The 11,436-nt window shown below is 37.7% G+C and overlaps 2 protein-coding genes across 2 annotated transcripts; one reads left to right on the top strand and one right to left on the bottom strand.

The window, feature by feature from the left end:
* Positions 1–395: 395 nt before the first annotated feature.
* tex26 (testis expressed 26) lies at positions 396–2,461 on the bottom strand (the record flags this gene model as incomplete). Its single annotated transcript, XM_079246038.1, has 7 exons — positions 396–526; positions 629–790; positions 882–1,070; positions 1,204–1,360; positions 1,483–1,645; positions 1,739–1,823; positions 2,449–2,461. The coding sequence occupies 7 exons, from the start codon at positions 2,459–2,461 to the stop codon at positions 396–398; spliced, it is 900 nt and encodes a 299-aa protein (XP_079102164.1).
* A 6,049-nt stretch (positions 2,462–8,510) lies between these two features.
* On the top strand, positions 8,511–11,003 carry hmgb1b (high mobility group box 1b). Its single transcript, XM_079247061.1, has 5 exons — positions 8,511–8,583; positions 9,671–9,826; positions 9,946–10,091; positions 10,196–10,370; positions 10,514–11,003. Exons 2-5 carry the CDS (start codon positions 9,680–9,682, stop codon positions 10,634–10,636), a joined length of 591 nt encoding a protein of 196 aa, XP_079103187.1. The 5' UTR covers positions 8,511–8,583; positions 9,671–9,679; the 3' UTR covers positions 10,637–11,003.
* Positions 11,004–11,436: the final 433 nt, after the last annotated feature.

Genomic DNA, 11,436 nt, shown 5'->3' with positions numbered 1-11,436 from the left:
CAGACAGTCAAACAACTTCCTGATTAGAAACTGTCTATAACTGCACTTTAACAAATATATTGTTAAGGTAATTGTTTCTCGATTATCTCTTTCATATTTAGTCAGTTTTTATATTTTATGAACTTTGACACCTAGGCATGCATGAAGCTAAACATTAACAGTGCCTCATTGTGCAGACTGTTGGTGATGGTATTTAGAGAGACATCATGAAATCTTTTTGTCTTGTTTTATTTACATGTTGCTGGAGACAGACTGAATGAGACAGCATAACAAACAGGTGATGGAACATGAAGGCAGACATATACATTCACGACAACATCACGTTCCTTATGTTGGAATCTATTTACAACATGGTTCCATTAGATTTTGGATGGATGGATGCTTTTCTGAAAGGTTCATGTAGGTCCTGGCCAACTTGATATCCACACTGATGAGCAGGAATTCTGCACAACCTTTGGAAGTTTGTGCACTTTCTGTCCATTTTTTGGAAAAGCCTCTTTACTCAGTGTTTTTACAGTCTTCCTTTCTGCAAAGCAGAAACACAAATCATGATGAGTTACTTTTCTCTTAAAATCTGTGAGCAACTTCCTTCAGTGCTCAAAGCTTTACAGAAACAAGTGAAGCTAACCCTCCTCGGTTAAGAGCCTGTGTAGCTGCTGAAGCTCCTCAGGCAGCACAGACTTTCCCACAGATGTGGCATTGCTGAGTCTCTTTCCAAAAAACCAGTCATAGGTTGTCAGATTTGATCCCTTCTGCTGGGTTTGCATGTGCCTTCGTACAACAGTTGGAACTGCAACACACAGAGGATGATGTGTGAATAGATATTAATGGAGCTTGCGCTTTTGTTCATCTTCACTGTTTTTGTTTTTTTAATGGTATACCTATACCACAGCAGGCCACATGTGGATCTCTGTTGCTGAACTGGGAGACATTAGCCAGCAGTTTAGGTTTTCGCTTTGGCTGGGAGTAATTGGCCCTCGTCTCAGAGTCAGAAGAGAGAGGGACCTGTATATGATGCTTGTTCTGCAAAAGTGCAGGTTGCCCATCTGTTCTAATAAGACCATCATTTCCTGCACACACAAAAAAATAAATAAATAAATAAATAAAATGAGAGTTGTCAGAAATGCAGTGTTGGTTTTGCATATCTCTTTGGATGTATTTATTCAGCTATTATGACATACTAGCCTAATCAACATGCTCTACCTTGAGGCATTCCCATGAAGTCCCATTTGTAGGTGGAGCAGTACTGGGCTTTTAAGGCTTCATGAATCTCCCCTTCAGATGGGGAACATTTACAGGGAAGAGTCAGATATTCATAACTTGGTGGAGCATCCCTGGGTAGCCTCCACACCATGAAACCCTAGGGGGGTAAAAAAAAAGAAAAAAAAAAGAAAAAAAACAACTTTATTTAAAGGTTATGTTCCTATGTGAGGGGTTATTCTACTAAATATGTAAAACTGAATGAAACAATTTAAACACAACCTGGCTAGGATGCGGGTTGTGTCTCCTCTGTCCTGAGGCTGTTCCGGTCCAAATACTTTCAGGTTTACTGACTGGCTTCCGGCAAAATTCCTTACTGTATACAGTTGAACCAAAAGGTCTGGACTGTGAATAGGAATCTATAAATGATGTTGACAGGGGGCGCCTACACATGCATTAAAGCAGACATAAATTTAGATACACAAGAAAAAAAAATCTGCATTATATTTTTTACCATAAACTTATATATAGAACTTACAGCGGGATCTCTGGAGCTGAATTTGGATGAGGAACAAATTGTTTTCGGTGAGATGTTTCATAAGAATCCCACCATTGTTTGCATTCTGCAAACAAACCAGTGTTAGACATTGATCGCTTTGGATAATATTAGTTAAATAAACACATTTAAAAATGAAGCATACTAATCTCAGCATTAACAATATTTGACTCATGGGGGAAAGTATTATTATTAATGCGAAGGTTGATTTCTACTTACCTTACTCAAAATACCTGATACTTTTTGATTCATATTACAATGACTAAAACTGTAATAGCAGCATGTATTCTGCTTGAAGGGGAATATTAATTGTACAACGCTAGGCTTACTGAAACCAATGGGAATGGAAAATATGTCTTTCCTCACAAGTCTATTCACTCACTTACAGATGCCCACGGGAAGCAAAATTACCCTGAAGGCAGGAGCATGACAAGGGGAATTAAATGTCACATCTCTCCAGTTATACTGGCAATTCTGAAAGTTAAAACTCAGTTGAAGCTGAATCACAAGTGTAAAGTTAAATGTTGTTCTGTGCAATTATTCCAGGCTAATAAATAAAGTAAAGTGTTCAACAGCCTATCATATAACATCAGCATATTATATAAATGTTAACCAAGATGCATGAGAAATTATTAATATAATTAACGACCATCATTTGTTAACAATATCAACTTTACAGAGTTTGCCGTTACCTTTGGCTGCCATCGAAGTTTCTTTTTTATACTTTGTGTTATGTTTGCTTTCAGAGTAATGAAATCCCTTCCATTTACATAAAAAGTCACTGCAAAGTCTGATCTCTTAAAAAAGCAACACACAGGTGTGAATCCTGTCAGTGTAATTATAATCCTTCTAATATTAGCTTTACCTATATGGATGCTGTGCTCATCACAGCAAGATGTTTCGAAGCACTATGGTAATGGAGAGCTACCTGTCTAACAATTGAATTGCTGCTGTGTGCTGCTCAGTAGGGGAGATGTTGAATTAAAAATTAAGCAATGCGAAAGCTGCCTCACTGATGTGTTACTAGTGATGAAAATAGTAGCTAGGTTTGAGCTTTTTTAACTATTGTTTTGTATTTTAGTCCTTTTTCTGAGAAGAACTCGAACTTCACAAATTGTTGTAGCTTTATACAAAACATTTATTTCCCAATTACTTGTTTAAGAAAACTTTATTGTACATTCCTTTTTAATTATCACAAATTTGCTTTCTTGATTTACGTTTCTGGGGGCAACTCTGGAGCCCATGGCACTCGGCAAAGTAGAATGATGCACAGGTTAATTGATAATGGCCAACTATTTTTGGCCCCTCAGCAACAGTGGAGAAATAAAGTGTGTCAAATCAGCAGCGTCTTCAGCTCCACTGCAATATCAAACAGTACATGATGTCATTGGAGCATGACACTATAATTCCCAATGGAGAGTAAGAAGCTGGATGTCTTTTTCTACTTTTCACCTCCTCCATTTTTTTTCAATTCTATGAATGTTGTGGATACCCCATTTTGCAGAGTAGCCTACATCCTAAAATAAATGAGTAAAATTCTTTTGTTTTAGCAATGCCAGTTTCACTGGCAAATGCTCCACTTTATCCTTCCCCCTTTTGGTGAAGTGTAGAGATACTTCTTTTTTTTCCCCCAACACCCACCCATCCTTCCTCATGTAATCTTTTCCTCATTTATAAGGTGGCGCCAGTAAAACTGGCTGCGGATCCTAAGCTTCAGTTCGGTTCCATAAATGTAAAATGTCTGTACGTCAAACCTTGGACGAGCTGGCTTGAACCTTGAATTTCCCCTCAGGGATAAATAAAGTATCTTTGATTTGATATGATTTGATTAAAATTCACTTTTCCCAGGTGTGACGAGCTGTTGGCTCCCCAGGTCATCGCTCGGTTGATGGTAAAGGAAACGGAGCACAGTTGATTGACCAACTCAAAACAATTGTTTTAGAATCAAACAGTCAGAGTTGTTTGGCCCAGAGTAAGATGACCCAGAGGATTCAGAGTTAGTTGAAGCTTGCTTCTGACCCCTGGTGTAATACTGTATTTAAGAGGAAAACTTTGGATTCTTGGAAATAACTTGGTTCTTTTGGCTAAAAATTTGTTTAATTAGTCTAAGTATACTAAACAGCACCATATCGATGTGTCGTTGACCGGAGCCATTAGGAAATGAATTGGCTCTATTTTCAAAAACATCTTCATTTTCACGTTAGCAAGTCAAGAGGAAGAAGGAGGATCCACCCAAGCCAAAACTGCTCAGGACTTCTCATGCCCTCTTTGTCCAAACACCTACAGAGCAGATGAAGAACAAACATCCTAATGACACTAGCCCCTTTTCAAAGTGTCAAACATTACAACATGCACTGCTGAGCAGTGGAAGGTACAATAAGTTCTCAATATTTCAATGTTTTTCTAATTATGCAGCATTTGATTTCAATTTTGTTTTAGATTTTTAAAAACAGTTTGTGTTTTACTGAAGACACTGTCATCAGAAGAGAAGGAAAGGTTTATGCGTATGGAAAATCAAGACTTGCAAACCTCCACCTCCCAAAAGCCTAAAGATGGAGTTGCACTCTCACAAGAAACTGAGAACTAATCTGTAAATGCCCAGTTCAAGAGGGAGAATTCATTTGAGGACTTGGATCCCCCAAAGAAACCAATGTACTGTATTTGAAACAATAAAAAATCTCAAGTTAAAGCACACAGCAGCCAACTAATGATGTCTTTGATTACATTTGATCATTTTCTGAAAACAAGGAGAAATGCCAGAAAATGACAAGGGCACACATTTAATTACTTCATTTCTGCATGCCTGTCTTCAATAATGCAAATGGAGTTTTACAGTGACTAACTTTCGCCTCACACGAGCTTCACTTCTTGCATTTCAATTCTTCATCGTGATCATTTGTTGACATTTACACCATGGAAATAATTTCCAAACCTAATAGTGTCAGTATGAGCATAGTTTTAAGCCTTGTCAAAAAGAGAAAGTAAACGTTTGACAGAAAGCAATTTTAAGTGCAAATACAGAATAAAGCCTACAGCTGCTAGTTCCTCTTGACACTTGGTTATTGTCAAAGATGTGTAATGAGAAATTGAGGATGTATGTGGCAGAACCTAAAAGAGACACTATGACTTACTGGTTAGTACAAAGTCCAAGGTTTGGATCAATTTAACAGTGCTTAAAAACTAGCATTTAAAAAATGTTTTTAAGGTTTAATGCTACCACCAGACCACGGGGAACTTACATAAAAAGTATTCTGATTTTTCACACTTTTTTCCATTGATAACATTTTGATTCAGTGAGTTAGTGGAGAAAGTCGATTATATGTAGATTGCTTCAGGACAAGACCTGATGTTTGTTTATGCAATGTTATCATGATCTTTTCAATTTTAAATCAAACTGATTAGGAATGTGTATATTTTTATGTTTGAAAGATATAAAGTTTATAGCCGGATATTAAATTCTGTCCTACAACAGACACAGCAGATTTTCCATGTATTGCTTCAGGAAACAGTGTCACGACAGGCAGAGGGGATGGTGAAGGAGTGGACACAAACGCAGAGACGAGGGAACATGGATGCAGGTTCAAGACCAATTTATTTTCCATAGGAGGACCCCAGGAGACTAAGACCAATCAAACCAACAAACTAGATGATCCCACAACCAAAAACTGAAACTGAGGGGTATAAATGCACTGGGGAACCAAACAAGAAACAGGTGTACTGAATGAACTAAAACAAGACCAGGTGAACTTAATGAACAGGAAATCAATAAAGCTAAACAGCAAACAAGAGAACCAAACAGGAAAAACTACAAAATAACACAGGAAACCCGAAACCAAGGCACAGCAAAAACCAAATCATGACAAACAGCCTGTTAGATTCTGCATAATGACTCAGTGGGTCAGCTGTGTTGGAGCAAGGATGCATGGACAACCTGCTGGATTATGGCCATAGTAGGACCAAATTGAGCACGCCTGGTGTGTAATCAACATCACATCCTAAGTTTAAAAATTTTCTAGTGTTAGTTATGGTTATACCTGCCATATAAGCAAACTGAGATCTCTCCAGATCAGTTTCAACAGAAGTCTTTGTTTTGCAACCCCATCCATCCATCCATCCATCCATCCATCCATCCATTTTCTTAACTGCTTGTTCCAATTAACCAGTGCGGGAGAGTTGCAACTCAAAAAGGAGATTTCTGAGTTAGTAATATGTTTTATTGTTCTTCAAACACTCCTTGATTATTAAATGCAACTGTTAATGTTAAAAAAAAAAAGGTTTTATTATTGTTATTTCCTTTCTTACTGTAATTATCTAAATATCTGCAAGGTTGCCAGTCAATTATTGGTGACTCTACACATGAAAACCACTACCTATGCACTCTTAGATGGGTGCCAAAGCCAGGTCCTTCAGATCTACCATCCTACAACTTAGCTGCATCCCATCTCCAGCACACCTGAATGAAATGGCTAGAGTCCCTCATCTGCATGTCATTCAGCTCTGCAGAGGCTTGGAAACAAGCCATTCCTTTGCTTCAGTTGTGTTGGAGAAATTTTGCATCTGAAAGATGAAGGATAGTAGATCTCAAGGTCTAATATAACATAAACTTGTCTAACATAAATAATGCACATGGAGCTGGGGCACATAGTGTTTAATGATTGTTCCAGAATTTTCTTGTTTTTACTCTTCAGATTTAAATAATATGTTAATTCCTTTTTTTGGTAATTCTGCATATCAATTTAAGAATGTCAGGAAACTGTGGAAGAGGAGGAAAGTGAAAGCAGCAAACTTGAAAGTCAAAGTAATGATACTTTTTAGAATTAAAATGTACAAAATGAAATATTATGCATCTAAATGAGTCACAGTGGTTTTTGCGTTTTTTCTACATTCTTCACATTAAATGAAGGCTGCAACCTTATGAGATTCTTTGTTTAATTCCTCACACGTAATAACCAAATGCAACCGTGCAGTCATGGTGGCCTCTGTCATTTTAAGTGGTTTGTTTGATGTTCTTCTCTCAGCACAGCACAAAAAACGACTCAAAAAGGGCATTAAATAGGCTTTTTTGAAATCGCATCACATTAACTGTGCTGCTGGTAGTTGAGTTTCAGTCAAGATAAGCACTGCAGTGCTCTGCTGACATCTCCAGGCTAAATGCAGCAATGGTCTAGAAAAAATAGTTTTATATGTGAAGATTTTTATTGTGTGTGTGTTTAAGCAGCTCTCGAACCAGCTTGGCCCTTTTATGCTCCTTGTCCTCTCCCATCCCTCTCTGTTAAAAAGATCCTGAAGGATTTGAAAATTCAAGCAGATATGTACAATATAATTTATTTAAAAAATAGGTAATACTTGTAGCAGTGACGTTTACATCTTCTCCAATATATGTGTGGGTTCTCTGGATGCTGTAGCTTTCTCCCATAGTCCAAACACATACATGCTAGATTAATTGGTCACTCTAAATTCTCCTTTTAGCCACTGGGGTAGGCTTCACTGGAGCGCACAAGATGAGAGGCAGAATATGACTTGGAGAGGTTGCCAGTTCATTGCAGAGCCAATGCAGTGAGATAACCAACACAGTGAGGATTTTATCATCCTTGCAGGAATGTTTCTGGGTTGTGGGAGGAAGCCAGAGTACCCAGAAAGTTGCATGGGAAAACATGTAAACTCAATGCAGAAAGGCCCCAGCCAAGTTGGTGAGGGAGAGCTTGTGTCTTAATGCTGCCAGAGCTGTCTTAAGTCTATCACTGGTGATGAAATGGGGTAAATAAATCCCTTTATCAATGTTTTGTACCATGTCTTTATTTCTGTATATATTGCTGTTCTTCCATTTAGGACACATCAAACATCTTGCTCTGGCATTTTAGAAAAAAATAAAAAATTACATATATATATATATATATATATATATATATATATATATATATATGTATGTATATATTCTTGATCTAGAATTTTTTCAGGATCTATATCGAACTGATACATTGTAAAACCTATTGGGAACTTCTGTATTTTTCAGCCAACACCCTGACCATTTATTGTGGAGTTATAGGCCTACTCCACAAAATATGGAGCTATATCATGCAATGAGTAAGACTCCTTCAAAAAACTCCTGCATTCCGATAGTGATCCGGATCACACCCAAAATATAATGGATCATATAGACCAAGACCCATGCAGAAAATAAATAAATAAATAAAATCTGTTCAGTAGATTTTGCATAAAGTTGCAAACACAGATAAGCGCTGGCAAAAATGTTACCTCAGCCACCCTCTTAGGAGAAAATAAGGAAATCAATACTATTTATTCAGTTACTTTCAAATAGTATTTGCCATTATAATGTAAAGGCGAGTAGACATTTTAGCTTTTTTCACATCTAAGTGTTAGTTAACTAAATGAATTTTAAATACTAAGAAAACTAAATATAAAACAATTAGAAGGTGTAAGTGTTTTTAAGTAATCTCCAAATAATAATCCAGGTTTCTAACAATAATCTTAACTGAGCTCTTAAATAAGTGTACCAGGGAGGCATCCTTGAAGTAACAATGCTGCTATTTAAAGCTTATTCAGCTCTTGTTTCCTCTTATGCCTCTTTGACAGTCATTCCAGCTTCAAGTTTACCGCCATCGCTCCGTTGTGTTTTGGATAACCAACCGTACAACAAGCAGGACTGAAACAGCGAGTGTCCAATGAGATCCTCCAAGGAGTTGGCGGCAGCCAATGTCCGACATCCGGAGCTCAACTCACGGGATAAACACAGAAGGACAACCAAAAGACCGCGCACTGACTCTGCTTTTCGTCCCATTGTTTGAGACGTACAGCTGGCCGAGAAGGTAAGCATCCTAACCTCTATCTTTAGATTAAACCGACTAAAGTGTCGCACATATGACTAAAACATTGTTATCAAATGATGTTTTATACAACATAAATCGCTGCAGGCATCCGTCTGAATAGGATGCTCGCCCTGTTTCAAGCTATTTAATGTTGTCTCGCTAACTTAGCTGCATAGATAGCCAAAGCTAACTTTTCACGTGATCACGAATAAACATATTTAATTGAAAATGTGGACTTATCAAATACGCAAGGTTACCCCTGAATAATTATTATTTGGGCAGACATTGTCATCTTATGTGTGACAAGCTGATAGCGACGAGCTAACTTCCAGACTACTCTGCTATGTTAGCCTGGTAGCCTGGCCGCCCGGTTGCAAAGCTAACGCTAGCTGCTGGCTGATTGTTAACAGTGACTGGTGCTGAGGCAACAAGCGGAGCATCCTTTTCTGACACCAATACTACTCTAGTTAAAACTTTACTTCAAGTAAATACAGTTAAATAAAACGTCCGATGAAGTTACTGGTGATGACAGTCCATTGACTGGTTGCACGGTCAGTTCGTGAAATCAATGCACCAGCCATTGTTCGGTGTCAAATCAGCCATTTTAATAATCTCATGAAGTTAGCGCTGCACCATGCTAGTTGAGCTAAATGCTAATGCTAAAAGCAAGCGGACACAAAGCAAGAACAGGCTAGCAGCTAGTTAGCGGGTGCTAATGCTATTGTGGTCATTGACAAGCTGAAGCCGGCTCACTATACGCTCTTATCATTGGGATGTTACAGAAAACAACAAAGCTCACTGTTTTAACCAGGCTAACACTACCGCTCTGGCAAAGATAGCTGTGGATGGGACGACAGTAAGGTAACATTGCTGGCTTTAGTTTATGCAGACGGCCTCATTTCATACAATGGATCATCGGTCACCCCCAGACACCCTCCTCCCACCTCCTTGTTTGAACAATAGATGAGACTGACAAAGCAAAGGGCAGACAGTTGAGCAGAAGGAAATTTGCATACTGTCTCCGCTATTGCATGACAATATTTAACCATAAATATTTTTCAAAGTATATTTTCTTCTTTTTCTTTAGAACGTCAAGATGGTGAAGGATCCAAAGAAGCCAAGGGGGAAAATGTCCTCATATGCTTACTTTGTTCAAACGTGCCGAGAGGAACATAAAAAGAAACATCCTGATGCCTCTGTCAACTTTTCAGAATTCTCTAAGAAATGCTCTGAACGGTGGAAGGTAGGATCATTTATTTTTAATGTTTGCATCTTTATTCACTGTGTTTAATCCAGTATTTTCTTTATTTATTTGGTTTTTCATGTTATAGTCTTTTAAAGACAGTTTATGTTTTCCCAAAGACGATGTCACCAAAAGAGAAGGGCAAGTTTGAAGATATGGCCAAACAGGACAAGGTGCGTTACGAGAGGGAAATGAAGAATTACATTCCCCCCAAGGGCCAGAAGAAGAAGCGATTTAAGGATCCTAATGCTCCCAAGAGACCACCGTAAGTACATTATTGAGAAAGACCATCTTTTTTGTTTTTTCTAACAGTCAACGATAAGCCTGTTATGATGGCCTGTACAGTAATTCCTCCTTGTCCTCCCACAGATCTGCATTCTTTCTTTTCTGTGCTGACTTCCGCCCCAAGATAAAAAGTGAGAGTCCTGGACTTTCTATTGGGGACACAGCAAAGAAGCTGGGAGAGATGTGGAACAGCTCTTCTGCAGAAGAAAAGCAACCGTATGAGAAGAAGGCTGCCAAGTTGAAGGAGAAATATGACAAGGTAAATGGCTACCATGTAACAGAAGCTAGATCTGCTCAGATTGGATGAGGCTGATTGAATTTTTTGGTAATTTTATCTTATTTTAAAGCAGAAAAAAGTGGACCACTCAGTCACAAAATCCATATTTACTGTTATTTCCACAGGATATTGTTGCTTACCGCACAAAGGGTAAAGTGGATTCAGGATCAGCTGCTGCAGCTGATGATGATGATGATGAGGAAGAAGAGGAGGGAGATGAGGAAGAAGAGGAAGACGATGATGAGTAGATTGCATAGGGATGGGACCTGAAGTTTTGTTTATGCCATATAATCCTGATGTACTCAATTCACCATGTTGAATCTAATTGAACAAGAACATGTGTATATTTAATGTTTTTAAGATGTACAGTGTTATTCTCCTTTTTTTTGTAAAGTCAACACTACATATCCTAAGTTTGAGACTTTTCTAGTGGTAGTTCTTTATCCCTGCCATATTATCAAACTATTTAGGAGGAATACAGATCAGTATGAAAGTAACCAGTCTTTAGGTGTTGCAACTCAAAAATGAGATTTCTGAGTTGATCGTGTATTATTGATTCTTTTGAAAAATATTTTTTTATGTGCTGTCCAAATGTCTTTTTATTGTCCTTTTGAATACCACTCTATTATCAAATACAGCTGTGGACATTCAAAAATGTCTTAAATAAAGGTCTTTTGTTTTTTTATGACTCTGATTTATCTTTCTTATATCTGTTTCAAAGGATACGAGTCACTTAAGGCCTAACATGAAGAGCATGATCTAAATGACAACATGAGTAAAGGGTAGTGATGTGGGGTGGTGCTCATTAATAGGGAAGGAAATAAATATGAACTGTACTTTATTTTAACTTTAAATGGAGTTTTAGTGAATCTCCCCTCTGCAAAAAAAATGAAATTTTTAATGAAATGAAAAATAAAAAGGATAAACATAGGACAAAAGAATAAATACTCATACCGTTGTTATACAGTGTAGCTAGAGCTATTTAATTATAGAAAGTGTCACTACCTGGAATTACAGACTACAGTGATTTGCAAATCCTTTTAATCCT

The sequence above is a fragment of the Telmatherina bonti genome (genome assembly GCF_933228915.1).
Source record: "Telmatherina bonti genome assembly, chromosome: 9".
Taxonomy (NCBI): Eukaryota; Metazoa; Chordata; class Actinopteri; order Atheriniformes; family Telmatherinidae; genus Telmatherina; species Telmatherina bonti.
This window is presented reverse-complemented; position numbering and strand designations above follow the sequence as displayed.